Source organism: Semicossyphus pulcher, unplaced genomic scaffold, assembly GCF_022749685.1.
Source record: "Semicossyphus pulcher isolate SPU_LCO1_2020_fin unplaced genomic scaffold, fSemPul1.0.p SCAF_23, whole genome shotgun sequence".
NCBI classification, from domain to species: domain Eukaryota; kingdom Metazoa; phylum Chordata; class Actinopteri; order Labriformes; family Labridae; genus Semicossyphus; species Semicossyphus pulcher.
This window is the reverse complement of record NW_027211697.1, coordinates 9,728,283-9,747,358: the sequence shown is the minus strand read 5'-3', so window position 1 is coordinate 9,747,358 and position 19,076 is coordinate 9,728,283. Positions and strand designations below refer to the sequence as shown.

The 19,076-nt window shown below is 43.1% G+C and overlaps 1 protein-coding gene across 1 annotated transcript; it reads left to right on the top strand.

The window, feature by feature from the left end:
* The first annotated feature begins 9,703 nt into the window (after positions 1-9,703).
* On the top strand, positions 9,704-13,380 carry sox8a (SRY-box transcription factor 8a). The gene is made up of 3 exons (XM_069674034.1): positions 9,704-10,377; positions 10,705-10,940; positions 11,070-13,380. Exons 1-3 carry the CDS (start codon positions 9,962-9,964, stop codon positions 11,807-11,809), a joined length of 1,392 nt encoding a protein of 463 aa, XP_069530135.1. The 5' UTR covers positions 9,704-9,961; the 3' UTR covers positions 11,810-13,380.
* The last annotated feature ends 5,696 nt before the right edge of the window (positions 13,381-19,076 follow it).

The following is a 19,076-nucleotide window of genomic DNA, read 5'->3' as shown; positions in this document are numbered from 1 at the left end:
CCCCCCATCCTGTCTCCAGCGATTGGTCCCTGTAGCCCGAACCCAGACTCACTGGTGGCAGTGGAAAGGAGACGCCATTAAGCGATTAACTACAGCAGCCAACTTTACTGCCATCATAAATACATGTACCTGAGTTTGAGGCCATAAATGCACCAACGTAGCACAAGTCGGGCTGTAGGTTCTGGGGCCCGGGTCATTGGTCCTGTTTAAATTTGGAGCTTCATCCATGTGGGCTAATCAAAGATTATACTGCATATACCTGCATGTGCACAGAGACATAAATATGAGTCCTTTAACTATATCCCAATTTCTCCAATTAAGAGAATTATTCTGTTTTACTGCTAAATGCAAAGAGAGTCATATCATTGTCAAATTATAGGTGATGAATTAATCCCCCAAACCGAACAGTCGAGCTCAAAGCTCTAAAGCATAAATGCATTTATGAATCAAATTAACCGACAACGACATATTCTTCATATAATCCATAAAAATGTTGAGTTTTGCAGAGAACCATAAAGCAGCATCTTGTTAAATAAGGGACCTTATAGCTCAGTGGATTTATATTCAATATTAAATGTAGCCAGTGTCCCAGGGGCTGCCATTAGTAGACACAAGATGTAGGTGGAACAGTAAGGGGGGTGCGTAATATTTCTTCAACTTGGCTGAAATAAGCAGAATAGATTGAGAGAAATGTTTGGGGGGAAAAAAGCTCGGAGTTAAAGAAAATGGAGAGAAAGGACTAGAGCATACAAAAACAAGAAAACAGAGAGGTGATCCAAGGTGAGCGTGATGAGTGGAATCAAATGTTGTTGATTTGATCAGCTTCAGCAGATATGTAATTTCATCTGCGCACCGATAATCCTCCGAGCCGAACAGAGTCAGCAGTCAGCAGAAGTTAAACCCTCTGATGAACTTCAACAAAAGGTGATCCTGCCACCAAACATGAGTCCAGTCTGCTAATGAAACACTGGATTCTCTGTCAATTTAATGTGACCTTCCAGAAACAACAAGTAACATATGTAAGTGGTAAAACTGGTCAGGATTAATATGAATACACAGCAGAAGGTGGAGGATTGCGCTGCATTTCCAAAGCAAGCTAGTTCTAGGGAAAGTTAAATTCCTCTGTGAATGAAAAGGTCACACTTTGTGGCCTTCTGAAAAGACTCTTTATATCCTTCGTGCTACAGAAGTACTTCCGTGGTCTCTTTTATCCCCCAGCTAGAGCTCTGCACCTCTTTAAAGGGAACAGGAAGTGACCATGGTGACCTTGGACTCCCACACCATGTGACCTGTAGCTGTGCATCATCTTGCAGTCATGGCCAACTCCCCAGAACAACTCATTAAGACAACACAAATAACACACTTCAGGTTTGTGTGTTGTGTTTTTTTAATAGTCTTGAAACAAAGCACCTCAAAGCTCCAGAACAAGACTATCTGGTCCCTTTTTGCTGTGCGTGTCTGCAAGAGTAAGGTAAACAGTTGGAAATAGTGAAGTGACAAACCAGGAAATACCCTGTACCTACAACCAGTGGAAAACGGTTAACAAGTTCTTCCTTATTTTCCTGCCTGAGGCAAGTGATGTCCGTGGGTGACGGTTGCTACAGAAGTAAAGAAGCCGTGCTGTATGCTAGGATCGAGCATGTTAGCCAAAAGGGGAAAATGGAACCTACAGTCACGCCAGGTTGAGCAACTTTCCATAGATTAACATTTTTAGGAAGTGAAATAAGTGAAGTCAGAAGATTTAAAGTGCTTTACGGGAATGTTTTTAGGTAGACTGACTTAGTGCAGCTGCGGGTTATATTCATAGCAGTCAGTGTTGGGTGAGTTCATTGAAAATGCGATCAGTTACTCCTACTTATAATTTAATCCTACTTGTGTTACTTCACCTAAACTCAACAAGAAAGTAATCGGTTACATTAGTCAGTAAATGCCTTCAAACACAACCAGGAAATGAACAAATTAACATGAGCCATTCATAGCCTGCGTAGACCGTTAAAGCTGAACTGAAAAGAGACAGTCTGGCCTGCGGAGGATTTCCTGCTTGTGTCGCCAGCTGTTCCTGCCCTTAACCTTGCATCACCAAACACGGCTCCTGTCGCCTGGCAACAGGTAGCTGGCGGGCTAACTAGCTAGCATAACTAACGTCACATAACTTAACCTATTATTTTAAAGATAATTTGTTTCAAGGGCCATTTGGGGTTTTTTAAACATGTAACGCTAGGTATACGAATAAGATAAGATAAGAGAAGATAAGAATGAGTTGATACCAAATACTTTTACATTTATTCCTCGGCCGCGTAAGAGTCCGCCACCTCGTTTGAATTGGTGTGCAATGAATATCGGGATACTTTGGGCCACGAAGGATGCAGCTGATGGATCCTTCGTGGCCCGGAAGAAAAGGAGGACACACTTGTCGGCCGCATCTGAAGGAGCCTTCGAGTTGGGACAGCCCTCGACGCACCGCTGTGATGCAATCGGCCTTCAAAGGTTGCAGCCCCTGGATTGGAAGACAGCTACCTTAGTTTATAATGGAGATATTTACTGGTCTTCAACAGCTAGCTTAATGTTAACATCTGTCCAAATGTCCTGTCCTGACCCTCCGACTCTAAACAAAAACTAGCTAATTCCTAAATGTAGGCTTCACAGTTAGCTAGCGCTTACAAGCTAGCTACCACTGCAACATGTCTTGGTAGAGGCCTTCCTGCATCTCAAGACCTCGCTTTAAGCTAACATGTAGCCAACGGAAGAAAGTGGTAAGGGAACTGTAATTACTCAATTTGCATTAATTATCCCTGTCAGTACCCGTTGCTGAATAAGTGATAACATTCAAGTATGCATTATGAGTACACGCTAGCCTGTCATAACTGTCAGACACTGCACATATAGTACACTTTATGACTAGCTAAGTGCTCTCATAAGGATGAGTGAAAGTCCTGGTTTTAACAATATCAAAGAATGATTCATTCTGCCTGGGCCAGCTGGTAAATGCTAAGCTACATTCCCATGGTGATGACATATCAGTCAATGTGATTAAATTTGAGCCTTCTTGACAGCAGATCTGTACTGTAGCTGACCACGTCTGTACATGGTGCTAAGCTCTGGATAATGTTGCATTGCTGGTTTCTCTGCTCACTAATGCGGAGCCTGATGGGTGTTTATGGGGGTACAAGGATACGTGCTGACTTAAGACAGCATGTGGGGAGCCTGCATCTTCAAACATCCATCTGATGCCTCCCTACCCATATGCTATTGCATGTATCTGGTGGTTTATTTATAATGGAGAACCTGTAAATTTGCATATCTTAAGTATGCAATATGTACAAAAATGAAGCAATGTTTTTTACAACTATCCAAAGCTTTGATCAAACACTTAACCAGTTTTCAATCGTGCAGTAAATTAACCAATATCAACCCAAGGAAATGATCTCAAGGCTGCAACATCACATAACATATAACAACAATGACTCAGCCTCTTCATGTGGTTAGCAGCAGGTGTGCCGATGTGTTTCTAACTGCAGCAATTCTAATAGAGGTTACAGACAGGCTGGAGACAGACAGGCTAACGGCTGCTCATAAACATTGAAAGTCCTGGCTGCTACACTGAGAGCCTAATTGGAGAATTTGATCCACTTCAGTAATAATCATTTTAATAGCTTATAAATTACCCTCTAATATATTTATTGTTCACAAGAGATTCAGGTTTCATTCTGTGCGGCTGTGTGTGTGTAAACATGTGTATGCACGAGCACATTTGCTCAGTCTTGAGCTCATAAAGGGACATAAAAATGAGCAGTGCAAATGGCATTTTTATTCTTGTTTTAATTATCTCCAAATAAAAACAAATCCACCACAGTTATCTTAGCGCTGTGAGGTAAAGTCCCACAGCCAGACGAGTCCTCTAAATAGTATTGCTTTTGTGGAGCGGCCTCCCATTTCCCGTAAAGTCAAGGGGTGGGCTCTCTGTTCTCTCGCCGCCCCTGAGCTCGGTACTAAATGTCTACATGTCCCGCACCATCTAATTCACAGGCAAATTAGGGAGATGATTTATGAGAATCAAGGATCAAAAAAGTAGACAATGTGGAAGACTGAGCACACCGCAAGTTTTATGCAGAACATATGTCGTGAAGATGAGAGGAACGAAAGACAGGGACGAGGGGGGGTGCGGATCAGAAAGCGTAAAAACAAAAAAAGAACCCACATACACCCACGCTTCTCTTGGGACAACTCCGGGACCAGATATACCATGGGAAGTGTCATCCCTGCTGCGCATCTTAGCATTTATGCTGTCATGTCAGGAGAGAAAAAGAAGAAATGGACGTTTTCCCGCAACACAGAAAGTTAAATAGAACTCTTCTCCGATAATAAACTCTGAGCTTTACCTTCAGGCAACATCCAAACAGAAACTTTGTGTCGACAGCTAAAACTATCATGTGAAAAATAAAGTGTTCTTGCATGTGGACTCGCTGGAGTCAAAACACAACCAAGACACCTACTAACAGTTTGCAGATCAAAGATTGGCAGGAAAGCCTCGGGGAAAGTAGGGAATGACTTTACATAATCCTTCCTGACCCGCTCCCACAGCAGCCTCCAAAACCTGCCTGTCCATAATCTGTAGCTCATATGAACACACACAAGTATCTCAGGAGAAACCGCTGCTTTCACAATGCGTCAGGGAGAAAACACAGCAAATAATCTGGAAACACTTGAGCTCTTTTTATACTCCTGACATTAAAACAAGTGTGGCTTAAGGCCAAACACACCCTGAGACGTTTTGGACTAATTGTTTCCTTCAGGCTCAAACACTCCCCCTTCAAACTCCCTTCCTCTTCCCTCCTCACAGTGCGGCCCCTCCCCTCCACCTCTCTGCGTCGCCTAATAGGTTTAAATAAAACCTGCAATTGGTCCAGTAAACCCCTCATTATGGTGTTTTAATAGAATGAATTTGGGATGGTGCGGGGTCAGGGGTCAATGGGAGGTCCTAACACGCAGCAGCTGTCATGGGGGTTGGAGTGTGATTAGAAGCAGTGGAGTCAAACATCCCCGGGTCCCCGACCTCACTGAGTAGAAAACCTGGAAAATGCATTTGGCTTCAGACCAAAATGGAAAACATCCACCATGTAGTTTCCAGAGGGGTTGGGATGAGTAGACATGGACCAGAAAGGAGGAGAAGGTGCATCTGTCACTGAGAGGTCGCTTTAATGTGCGTGTGAACCTGGCTGGAGATTCCTGTGAATTTTTCACCCTGAAGATGTAACAGTACTGAGTCCTGTGACGCCACAATAGCTGTAAAATAAGAGTTCAAAATATTGCAGTCTTGCCTTTCAGTTGCATTTCTGCAACTGTTAATTGTGCACTAATTACTGGTGTTGGGAATTACAGCTCTTTGACAGGAGCCGGATCTTAGGGCTCCGTTCCTTCCGAGAGCCGAGGTGAGCGAGTGCGCGCGAACGTGCCTGCGCTATATTCTTGATACAACTTTGACTACAAAGATGTCAACAAAAAAACAACAAACTTGGCGTCGGCTTATACAGGGGTGTGTCCAGAATTTGAATGGGGTGGCCAAACTAGGGCACTGATTTATGCAGGGGGGGGCATGAAGTTTGGGTGCTCGCACACATTTCTAAATAGCTTTTTTAACCTTTTTTGTCTCCATTTATATGTACCTCAACTACTTACGTTAAGGTATCATTTAGACGTTCCTTTGTATTAGATTTTTATTTTAAAAATGACAACAGAGTGGCACCATAACTTATCAAAAATAAGATGCATCTCCAAAAGTCAAAGTATTAAGTATCGACAAATCACTGCTAGCAATAGGCTGCTAGCCACGTGAGCTACTGCCGCAGGCGTAGTAATACTGAATTTGTCAAGAGAGAAAATAGTGCGGCGCAGTAAATTAAATCCTAGGACGATGATTTTACATTGAAAATGGATCACCATCGCCTTCATATTGTTTTTGTGGGGTAAAACTTGGTTTCAGGACCCTGGAACTACTACCGTTTGGAACCGGCCAGAAATATTAGCTTGTGAGTAAGCTAATAGCTTTGCATCCACTACACTACTAGCAGGTATTTCATACAACTTAGTGTCCAAAAATCTGAACTAGAAATTTAAGTTCCACCTCTGACCAGGCAGATAGGCAATCATAGTTGAGGATTATGGGATGGCATTTGGGGTGGACAATCAGATTTCAGAGGGGGGCCCATGCCACCCCAGGCCACCCCCTAGAAACGCCCCTGGGCTTATAATGTTGCTCACCGTCGGCACTATTTTGTGGTGACATTATTCCGCTTCAAGTGACCTACTTTAGCGGAGTTGAAGTTATATATAAAAAGTATATAAAAGTACTATAAAAACTATTTAAAGAAAGGCTCTCACCTACAACTCGGTTCCCATCCTTCGCACCAAAAGAGTCGTTCAAAAGAATCGGATCGTTCGCGAACGTCACAACACTACTAATTACTCCTCTCTGAGTGTGTGAAACCAAAGATAGAAGTGGTCTGGTTGATGTGGTGCCGGGGTGAAATACGGCTTGTTAGCAGCCCAGGAGCTGGTTCCACATGTGGTGAGGTTGGTGGTTGGGAGCGTCTGGGTGAGAGGGAGGGCATGCCAGTCTCCACAGTTCAGCAAGTTTACACTGAGTCAGTGTGCAATCAGAGAGATTATTTAACAGACTGACGGGCCTGCTGTTTGGGTTAGGGTTAGGGTGCTGTGGCGGCTGCAGAGACACGGGTTCCCACAGTTGTTCCTCATGTGGAACATTTCGTATGGATTCTTATAAATTCAGGATTCTTGTGGGGCAGATTTTATACATAACGCAGAAAAATTTAATATTTTGTTGGAAGCATAGCAGACTTCTTATCCACCTCAGGGTTTTATGATGCACTTGATGACCTTTATGAGCTCCTCATCAGGTTTACATCATCCCAACACATTTTAAACTCTTTTCTGTAATGCAGAAAGCTATGGCAACTTATCTGCTCACCATACTCGGTCCAATAACTTGGCTAGAGCGGAGAAATGTGCCAAAGTGTATTAAAACACAGAAGCAGAGACCAAAGGGGGCAAGATTCCTGTGGGTGACTGTGTAATGTAATTTTGTATGCACATTAGAAGCCAGAGAGTATAATTTACATGTGGAGGAGAAGTGACTAAGGCCCGGGAGAAATGGACTTACATGCTCTGCAAAAGGCCCAGTGAAAAAAGGAAATCTGAAAATCTTTACCCTGGTCGTTCCTTTGAGATGCATCTCGCAAAAATAGGAAAATTAAAACCTTCCTTCATTGTTCAGGACACTCAGGGTTCATGCGCGGTTACCTCTCCTCTGTTGCTCCTTCCTTTTCTAATCAAGAGCCCAGAGAACCACAAACTGTGGCCAGAGTTTCTCCCCACAATACAGGGAGGCATGAAGGGGGGAAGGCTGGAGTCTGTTGAAGTCTGTCTCCTTTTCTCTACTCAGAAACCAAGACTGTCTCACAGCTCAGCTAGGGCTCGACGGCGGCTGTCACTCAGAAATGGGCTCATCCTGATTCTGAGTTGATCATCGAGGAAGCAACTAAATCAGCTGCTCTCTCTTAATATAGCACTACTGAGACTGATTTTTTTGTTCACTTTATGAACTCTTGACACTTTGGTTTGACTGATGTTGATTTGTTTGTACGCTTGTCTGTCTTTCGACAGGATAACTCGAACCTTGACGAAAAGATTTCCTGGAAATTTTGTGGAGAGACAGGACTCGAGCCAGGAATAGTTGATTCGGTTTCAGTGGTGATTGGGAACAGGGATTTCCAGCAAAACACGGGACACAAACAACAGCAGCGGAAAAAGATTTAATTTATGTTTAAGTGACAGGAATTATGTCTTGTGTGTTACAGCAAATTGATCAATTAATGACCGTTTGTACTCACTGGGTGCTCTCTAGTACATGGTAAAATTTACCACCACTGCTGGGTGATGGGAAATGCGTCACTAACTGGGCGCCGCTTGTGATTTGTTGCGCACATGTCGTAACAGACACCCAGTCTGTAATACTGCAAATGCAAGGGCTTTCATCAGCGGGCCATAGGCTCAATCACCATTGTGTTACCTTATTCAGTTACAGATAGTGACTTAACAGACATTTATTTAAATAAAAATCTTCAAGATTATACTTTTAAATATGCTTGAGCCTTTACAAAAAGCTCTAAAAGTCTACATGTTATATGCTCAGAATGTTTAAAACTCATGCACACAGAGTAAATACTTTTCCAGGTGTGGAGCGGGACGAGAACAAAGTCAGAGTCATTCATGTTTGACAACTAGCCGTTGCCCTGTCTGTCTCCTCACACACCCACACACCCACATGCACTGAACTTGACCCAACCGAGCGCTTTGACAGCAGCTGTTAGAAAGAGAAGCAGCTCAGGAAACACTTTCACGTTCACAACACTTCACATGAGCCTTTAAGACAATACATACAATATTGTTTCATTCAAACTCACAGGTAAGGCCCTTTGCTAGTTAAAAGAACAAACAGCGAAAACGTCTTACCGTACTGTGCAGTGCATTCCCTTTCACAATTCTTATCACTACTGCTACTTACAAACGTTCTTCTTCCCTCAGCCACCTGCAGTGTGCATGGAGCAAAGCAAACTGCCGTCCGGCAACAACACACCTCGTCTTTTCACAGAGGCACAGTGATAAAAATCACCCCACAATACAAAGACACCTTTAACAAAGGCTCTGATTCAATCTGCACTCTTATCTCCTCTGCTCTCTACAACTTCAGTGTCATAAAAAGCCCGCTGCACTGGTGGTGAGCGGGGATCACAGACAGACTGCTGGGACAAATTCACAGCCTCTTCTTAGTCTGGACCGTTTACCAAAGCGGTAATTGGGCTCACGCAGGCCTGTCTGTTTAGATGAGATTGACAGACGTGAGATGCTTAATATCACACTTTGACTGTTACAAGCGATTATCAAATGTCGTTCTATATTCAGAAGACGGAACTACTCTTTTAACAAGTCTTTAATCTGTGAGAATAAAACCCCAAATACGTCAAAATAAACTTTATTTAAATGACCACAACTTTTTCTGATGTTTAAATGTTCCTCTCTTGCAGCCAGAGTCAAACGATAAAACACTAGCTCATTTTAGGAAGAAAGTAAAATGAATTTTAACAAAAATCTACTTGTAGCATTAACATATTAAATATCTATTGACCATTCTCTGATTGTTTATTATCGTAATTAACTTTCATGTGGTCCTAAATGTTCTAATAATATTTTTTTATCAAATAAAATCCTGTGTAACAGAAAAGTAAAATATACTGACATTATCATTCTATATGGCGATAATCATGTAATCATATGTCGTTTTTAATTACTTCTTTAATTTATGACTTATTTTAAGGTTTATATTTGCTGACTTAATCAAAATGAAAATAGTCCCGAAATTAAAAAAACATGGTTTATTGTGTTTACCGTCATCATACATTTGTGGCAAAAAGTCAGTTTGTCACACAACGTGTGCAATAGAAACTGATCCGTGTCACCAATGAAAAATAGAAAATCATTATAATAATGAAGCGCACATAAAAGCCTGAACCAATCGCGGGGAAGTGGTGATTTGTTCCAGCCAATCCCAGGCGGAGGGTGGGGGGATGATTTTAAAACTCCAACTCAAGTTGCTGTAACGTGCAGCTCCACAGCTCACATTGTGGACCACAACTTTCACGACTGCACCTCCCATGACAGCCTAGGAAAACAACGCTGACGAAGACAAACAAACAGGGAAGCAGAAGGAAAACAACGGACTCGTATTGACTGAAAGTGTTGACGGAGTTTACTGTGGCGCACCGTGCGTAAAAGGCGCACTGGCCACTTTGCTGCGCGCGCTTGAAGTCAGTGGTAAAATCTGAATTTTAGTTTTAATTGACGATTACTTTTTCGGAATTTCACCCGCAAAAGGGCTACACAAGTTATGTTGAAGATGACAGAGGAGCACGACAAGTGTGTCAGCGACCAGCCTTGCAGTCCATCCGGTTCAAACAGCTCCATGTCCCAGGACGAGTCCGACTCTGACGCTCCGTCCTCACCGACGGGCTCCGACGGACAAGGATCCCTGCTCACCGGTTTGGGCAAGAAACTGGACTCCGAGGATGATGACCGGTTCCCGGCTTGCATACGGGACGCCGTCTCTCAGGTCCTCAAAGGATATGACTGGTCCTTGGTGCCCATGCCCGTGAGAGGGAACGGATCTCTGAAGAATAAGCCTCACGTCAAAAGACCCATGAACGCGTTCATGGTTTGGGCGCAAGCGGCCCGCAGAAAGCTGGCGGATCAGTATCCACACCTGCACAACGCCGAGCTGAGCAAGACTCTCGGGAAACTGTGGCGGTAAGGACACATTTCTATTTATTCGAAAGAGAAATTTAGTAATAAATATGGTGTAAGTTAATACATTAAAGATAAAATAACTATAAGGACGTGAGTGGCAATAGCTACAGATTTGGATAATCATTCAAAAATATTAGATGACAATTAAAAGTTTCATTTTACTACATTTTTAAACTACATTTAAAAAGAAAATTCTTTGACTTTAAAAACATATGATTGTGGAAATTGTGGAATTAAAACCTGACAAGTAAAAAGCTCTGAAGTAACTTTTTTGTATCTGTTTAGTTTTACTGCATACATTTTTATCTTTATTTTTTCCCACCATAGTTTGCTTTCTGAAAGCGAGAAGAGGCCGTTTGTAGAGGAAGCAGAGAGACTTCGGGTTCAGCACAAGAAAGACCATCCAGACTACAAGTACCAACCCCGGCGACGGAAGAATGTGAAACCGGGCCAGAGCGACTCGGACTCAGGAGCAGAACTGGCACATCACATGTACAAAGCTGAACCGGGGATGGGAGGACTTGCAGGGATTACTGACGGACACCACCACCCTGAACATGCAGGTATGTTGTCAAGAGTAAACATATCAAAGCATTAGTTTAATAGTATAAAGGCTGCCTTAAATAGTTTAATCATTTTGTATTTTTGGAGCGATGAACCCTCATGCTTTATTTCTCATATTCCATTTTCAGGGCAGCCACATGGTCCTCCTACACCACCCACTACTCCCAAAACAGACCTGCACCACGGGGTGAAGCAGGATCTGAAACATGAAGGCCGTCGTCTCGTCGACAGCAGCAGGCAAAACATCGACTTCAGCAACGTCGACATCTCTGAGCTCAGCACTGATGTCATCAGCAACATGGAGACCTTTGACGTGCACGAGTTTGACCAGTACCTCCCGCTCAACGGCCACGCCTCGAGCTCCTCCGCCCTGCCTTCAGACCACAGCCATGGGGCTCCTGCACCCGGTGGCTCTTATGCTTCCTCATACAGCCACGCAGGTGCGAACGGGTCAGCATGGAGCCGCAAGAGCACCATCACTTCCTCTCCTTCCGCAGGCGAGGTGGGCCAGCATCGGCTCCACATTAAAACGGAGCAACTGAGCCCGAGCCACTACAGCGAGCACTCCCACAGGTCCCCCCCACACTCCGATTACGGCTCCTACAGCAGTCAGGCCTGCGTTACCTCAGCCACGTCAGCTGCCTCCTCTTTCTCCAGCTCACAGTGTGACTATACTGACATCCAGAGCTCCAACTATTACAACCCGTACTCTGGCTACCCTTCTAGCCTCTACCAGTACCCGTACTTCCACTCATCCCGGCGGCCCTACGGCAGCCCCATCCTCAACAGTCTGTCCATGGCTCCTGCCCACAGCCCCACCGCCTCCAGCTGGGACCAGCCCGTCTACACCACGCTGTCTCGACCATAAGGGGACAAAAAAAAAAACAGTTAACTCGCACCAGAGACTCATTCAGATTGATGCACTACTAATGAAGGAAGTCAGGAGCAGGTGGAGAAGTGTGTGTGACCATTTGAACGTGAAGCAAACAAAAAGAAAAAAAGTGCCTGCTGATTTTATACAAAGTTATATCGTTACGATAAAAACGCGCTTGTAAAGACAAATTGTGTTGTTGGTGAGCCAAACTCCTCCATGAGGAAATGTCACCTAACGCCTACATCCTGTACATCCGCCCGTCTTTCCAGTTAAAGTTTGCACGTGTGTGCACACTTGAGGTAAAAGGCCTGCCACTGCGTTGTGTAGGACGAGAAACTCTTTGGCTCAATTCTGTCGCTAAGCAGATGGAGAAGCAGATACGTCGGAGAATGTACACGGGACCAATTGTGTGAATTTGCAGTCAAATTTACATTAATGGCCTGAGCTGTGTCGCAGCACATTTGGCCATTTGCATCAGTGGATCAGTCTTAACTAAATGGCTCATATGAATCTTATAGTGTCATTTTGGCATAAAAGTCTTATATATATTTATGTTCATGCATTATTGGTTTCTTTTTTTTGTTCTTGAGTAGATAAACACATGTAATGTGGGTTTGGTTATTTACAGTACTGTTTGGCTTTTAATGAAACTAAGGCGACTGAAGTGAAGGACAGTACGAGTACAATAATTCTGATATCATTCCGTCAAAGACCAAGTTCCAGAAACATCTCCATTCCAAGTTTCAAGCAAACCGAGCCGGACCAACAGACTCGCACAGGACAGAACAGGTGTCTGAGAGCTACGCTTGACAAATTGCGATTAGTCATGATCTGGGGTTAAAGGAAATGGGGTAAAATAACACCACACACTCTGAGTGACATGTCAGCTGGACCTCCTGTATATGTGGATGGACAACATGCGGATATGTGTGCATGTGTGTGTTTGGGAGATAAAGTGCTTCTGTATGTGTGAGCCATTTCCTTGGAAAGAGAGATCCGCATCCCAAGATGATGATGAAACACTCGGGTGGTACTTAAACTTTTTCATTAAACTGTCTTTAAACTTTATCCGTTACTCAGAGAAGAGTTTGTAACGTTTGAGGAGGAAATGGAGCGTGTGTGAGCATTTGCCCATATTTATCTCATCAACCATCAAGTGCCAACTCACTGCCGCAGTCTCGCGCAAAACGTTTTTGTGCCTTCTAATGCTTATCGTCAGTATTTCAATGTGAAACTGAATAATTAACAAACTTCAGGCAGCACACAATCAGTAATCCACACCAGAAAGTACAGTTAACCTGAGTCTATATCCTTAATTTGATATCATTCCTGACAGCCTTGGTGTGTAAATGCTCTGTGAGATGCTGTGTGAGAAACGTGTGGAGCGCCACACTCCAAGTTTTTGTCCACAGAACTGTGTTTTGTATATTATTCTGGTGTATCATTTTGAGAAAGGCTGTGAAAATTATTGTTGTTCTATTAACTAGAGTTTCATTCACACATGCACAGCTAACCCGTTCGCTGGCCATTTTTTAAAAATAAATAAATAAGATACTTTTTCTTGATATTTGTCTTTGTCATTCTTATTTGCATACTTCGTTTGAATCTATTGAGCTATTCTTAAAAGCTTTCACACCTGTCATGCACCAGTGCAGCCTTAAGGGAGATATTCTCAGCTATAATCCCTCTGAACAGATTCTCAAAGCGACAATAATTACACCTTCACGTTGATTTATTTTACTCCTTTCTTTCCTACAGCTGGTCTTTTATCTCTGTAAGCGTCACATCTTTCTGGGCCTCGGTTTAGGTCATGAAATTCACCTTTGCGCTAGAACTGCAACGTTTAACCGATTAGTCAAACGAAAGAAAACAATTTGCTAACTATCTAGACGATTGCTTAATTGCTTCAGTCTTTATTCAACCGATATTTATTAAATATTGCTGGTTGCAGCTTCTTGATTATGAGGCATTGGTGCTTTTCTTTGTCATTTATGCAGGTGAATAAAGAGTCTGTAGGTTTTGAACTGTAGGGGGGAGAAAAGAAGAAATTTTACCAGCTCTTTTCACAACTTTTTTTGCCATTTAAAAGATCAAACAACTTATCGATTAATAGAGGAAAATAAGCAGCAGATGAACTGATAATTTTTAAAAAAATCGCAACTTGTAGCCCTACTTTTAGCTTTATCTGGTACAATAAAAGTATTGTCCAAATATCAATGGTTAATACATATATCTAAAGATTGAATGGATGCTGTTAAATGGATGCTTTTAAAATCCAGTGGACGTGTAAGTCCATCCATCCATCGTCTATACCGCGTATCCTGTTGACGGTCGCGGAAGAGCTGGAGCCTATCCCAGCTGTTACTGGGCGAGATGCGGGGGTTACACCCTGGACTGATCGCCCGTCAATCACAGGGATGGACCTGTAAGTCTATCAGCAAAACGCAAAAAAACAAACATGTCAGATAAAGAGCTAATAAAGTGTTCATGCTGTCAATCTTTTGGAGGAATACATATGTGGAATATAAAGCAGACACATGTTGCAGTATGCAGCTTTTTTGCAATTTGAAGTGCCACTCTCAGGACCTTCTGAACCCGCAGAGCCTCGGGTCGACACTATACATGTGACTATATCTAGCAGAGTAGTAAATTTCAGATTCTTTGGTTAAGCTGCAGACGAGAGAGGAATGAGGAGAGATCCCATCTCCTCTGGTCCAGTGGGTAGAATGCTCGAGTTGGCCCTGGCATGCATGCCAAGCAGCCGTCCCTAACCAGCGCAGGGAGAAGCCAAGTGCCAGGGCCGCGCTGCTGAATTTTAATGATTCATTATGCTGTGGAGGGGCCCCATTGTGTCCCTTTATCCGGAGAGCTAGAAAGGAATTAATTGGACAGAAAATGGAAGGGCAAGGGGAACTGACAAGCCATTAAGAGGGTCCTGAATGGACGATTAGATGCACATGGGGGAGGAACCCCCCCACCACCACCACCACCACCTTGCTGTCTCATATCACAGCGCCCCACAAACAAAAAAAAACAACAAGAACAACCAGAATGACCACCAGAGCAAACTGTAGAAATCATATCAGCGCACATAATCTGTAGATAATAAAAGAAGATAATACCACAGCAGATGGGGTGTGGGTGGCTCAAGAACGACTTGTTGTTTTTCTTCCCTCAAAGTCTTTTTTTTTCACCAGTGTTTGCCAAATACTTTCAGGAGGAACTCTTGAGAAAGAACAGGAGTGAATAAAAGTGAGGCAAAAAGGCTCTTCAGGGTGCTTGGGTCCTGTTTCCCTGGAACTTGTCCACAGTTTCCGATTGGGCCTCTTGAAAGCTCTACTGTAAATAGATTTTAAAAAAAGTGAAGTGGAATGTGGAGCCTTCACTGAGTTACATCAGCATGGTATACTGAATGAATTAATCAATGAATGACCATTTTATCACTGTACTTCCAAATTAAACTGAGAGAAACTACATGTAAATACATATTCTAACATCAGATGCAATCACAGAGCATCATACACACAGTATTTTTAGAGTGAGCCCTCCACATTCACATATACGCAGAAATTGGAAATTAAATATAATTTCATTTTAAGACGCCGCATGGAGGTCGTGCTGCATTCCAGCTGTCACCGTTTTTCTTGATGGAGGAAAGAGGCGTTTTTGGCCCAAGTGGGAGTCGTGGTCTTGCACCCAGAGGACATGAAGGGGGGAAGAAAAATGAAGCCAGTGAAACTGGTGCTTCCACCACCTGACCACATCCCATTGTTAGGAGCAGGATAACTCGCCTGGTAATAGTCTCATCCTGTTTAATGAGCCCGGCTGACTCAGGGCATGTTTCAGGGGGGAAAAAAAAGACTGCGATGGGAACTGAAAACTGGGAGAATGCGATGCTGATTTGCAAGGGAAATGAAGTGGACATAAAGCATGGTTATTGCCGGCCTCTGAATCTGCCCGGCCTGATTCTACTTGATGCACCGAGTCTCTTTAAGTTCTCTGCTTCTTTATCCTGGAAAAGGTTAATGTGTCCTCATCACTGGCATTTTATTTCGTCTACAAAAAGAAGAAAGCACGTTCCCTACAACAAATGGACGTATAAAACAGCTTTAATTATTTTGATGTGCTTCCAACACACGTTAAATGTAATGCAAGTTAATGCAACTAAAAGCTTTGCCTCTAGAACATATAGACCAAGTCAAAATGACACACAGTAGCTGCTTTTCAAAACGTTTTCCAACTCCCATGTTTGCTTCAGAATTTGGAGCGACTTCCAAAGCAAACACGTCCAACTAAATTTTAGCAGCTCCGCCCATGTAATGACTTCCTGAGGCTTATTTTGCCTCCTCTGCCTGTTCTTTTCCCTAAATAAAGGAGTCCATTTTAATATTGGTGACTACTGTGCTTACTGGCGTGACCAGGCCAAGCTAAACAGGGTGGTAGACAGAACTAACATTGACTTCCACTATTCCTCACGGACGGGCCGGCACTGAAAAAAAGGGAGGGAAGTGGTGTGCCAACACCCCCGGCTCTCAAAATGTCACTAAATTGAATCTGGCTCCACCAAGGTCACCTAGCAGGAATATTTAGTTCACATGAGGACCTGACGCTTACCTCAACCAGTTCAGCTTCTTCAACAGGAAGTTAAATGTCAAGATAATAAAAGTTTTGGTTTAAATTTCAATGAAGTTGCAGTTTTTCTGAACTTTACGGATAGACATATTTCTTGGAAAATTATGAAGGCTTAATTCGTTGAAAACTTTGGAACCATAACTTCAAAAATCTGGTGCCTCAATCAGGCATGGAAAAAAAAAATTGAAGTAAATCCGCCCCAGTGGAGCGGCTGATTATCGTTGTTTACTGAAAAGAAAATCAGACCTGGGTCTAAAACTATTTGCACATAATTCTCAGTGTCTGTTTCAACCTGCTTGGAGCGCCAGATGGAGAGGGATTACTGCACCGCAGAGAGTCACAGTGTCAAGTAGCTTTTACTACTTTTCTGATTAATAAACTTTCTGGTGCTCAGAAATTTCACATTCAGTAAACACAATTATAAATTATTTGTTAAATAAATAAAATGTATTTCACCTAAATTGGGGTTTATCGGCACTGTGAAACAGTGATAGTGACGGCGGTGGAGACAAACAGTCAGCAGGTGGACGGTTCCAATTCTCATTTTTTATAACGGGAGAAAAGAAATAAAGAAAACTGAAAAAATACAGCAACAATTTGACATCTGGTCATGTTCTGTTCTCTGAACAGTTGTCCACAGTCTTTCACTTTCTTTTTTCATTTGTTCTCTCCTTTTCACTTTTTCTTGGCACATCTCGATTGTGAATGGGGTGGCAGCATAGCTGCTCATCTTCTTTCCACAGCTTTAAGACTTGTTGATTAGTAACTATGGCTGTGTTTTCATTGTCACAGATTTCTGCTTTTGTTGAACTGTGGCACGTTTCCATCGTCATGTACTTTCGCCATCTTTACTTGAAGTTATCTCATCTCAACCTTTTACGCTTCACACTTCCTGTCTCCCTTCTCACCACTGACTGAGTTTCTGTCCAGTGTTTGAGTAACACTGGGAAGACTTCAGATGATTGACAGTTATTGACATGATATTTTTTATTTCTAACTGAAAATTCAAAATGTAGCAGGACTAGAGCTTCTTAATCTTCTGGTAATTGTGATTTAGAAGCCTTCGTGTTTCATTACGGACATCGTTTATATCACATAGTGATTTAAAGTGTCACAAGTGGTGACTTGAGGGTTATTGCGACTTCAAGCGTTAATTACATCGGCCAGAAGAGAGATTCCCTCATTGACATAACATTTTGAATTAAGAATGATGAATTAGCATATAACTGCCCCCCTTCCCTACACACACACACGCACACACACACACACACACACACAATGTTAGCCTGCCCCCCGGCACCCACACAAGTTGCACTCCTCTGTCTCCGAGAGAGAGCGAGAGAGACTGAGCCACCAGCATGTGGGATCCTGTAAGACCCTGGAATGTGAAGTGTGGGAGGAACATTTGCCACAAATTTTTCATGCTACTGATGCACAGAGGTAGTGGAGGTAGAGACAAAGCAGGAGGAGAGAATGAAAGAGGGGGAAAGAGGTTGACTAAATATGATGAGGAGAGAGGGAGGAAAGAGGACGGGGAAGAAACTGAAGTCTGGGAAGTCTCAGGTAGAAAGAAAAGAAAGAAAATTATCCCCCTCTTATTTGTCTTGTTGGCGGAGTTGCTTGGCAGAGAGCGCGGGAGGGACAGCAGGACCAGAGTTTTAAATGTAGCTCGGTGTTGGCAGAGCTGTGTGTGAGTGCACTCGGTGGGAGCACCAAATTTTGTCGCCCATTGCAACATGGCGATTCAGACAAGGAAAAAAAAAAAGAAAAAAAACGGCAGAGCCCATCAAAACCCATTTACCCTGCTACTGCATATATACCCCACAAGCCTCCGGTTGCATGGTTCCTACTCCCTGGTTCGATTCTCACAAGCTTATAGCTCCATGAGGAATGCATTTTAAAACCATGTCTGGGATGCTATACTTTCTCTGGTTTCTGGGCCATAGTGAAACGCACAGAACACCGCAACATATTAGGTGACCATTGCAATATTTGTTTAATACACATATGATCAGCAACACATGTCCATCCGCTCACACTTGATATCTTTTGTGGGGAGACAAAAAACAGCAAAGAGCGGGAGAGGAGGGGAAAATAGGGAAGAGTTTGTTCTCCCATGTGGTTTTGGCCCCGTTCTGAAGGGCTTGGAGCCACGCCAGTCTATCCAGGGTCCAGCCTTTGATATGGATGGGGTTCATTATGTAACCGAAGCTATTGTCAAAGAATAAAACAATATGGGGCCAGCAGGAGAGGTGTGCTGTGTGCGGCATTTCCACACTCACCTCACCATAGTCCAGACACTGTGAAACACTCGCGCTCCTGACTTTGGCTTTAAAACGAGTCGTGTTAACAACAATGATCTCCTAACAGGTTTCTCACTTTGCAGTTGTAGTTAAATGTGTTAGCGCATTTAGCGACAAATCTTTCAAGAATTCATTTCATTCATCATTGTTTGCACTCATTTTTTTGTTTTCACACAACTGCAAAGAATGAGTGTAAAGCCAGAGCTGAATTATAGCAGCCGTTAGCACCTCCGGAGAACTACAAATGGGTAGCATCAAACAGATTTGAACCTGCTGACACCCTCCCTGCTGTTTCCTCTTATGCAAAACAAAACTATCAACACTTC

What these genes read in the sequence shown, in the direction of transcription:
- sox8a (XM_069674034.1), top strand. Translation starts at nt 9,962, where the DNA reads ATGTTGAAGATGACAGAGGAGCACGACAAGTGTGTCAGCGACCAGCCT. An exon ending in ACTCTCGGGAAACTGTGGCG is followed by an intron (nt 10,378 to 10,704) that starts GTAAGGACACAT and finishes TTCCCACCATAG; the next exon opens with TTTGCTTTCTGAAAGCGAGA. An exon ending in CCACCACCCTGAACATGCAG is followed by an intron (nt 10,941 to 11,069) that starts GTATGTTGTCAA and finishes TTCCATTTTCAG; the next exon opens with GGCAGCCACATGGTCCTCCT.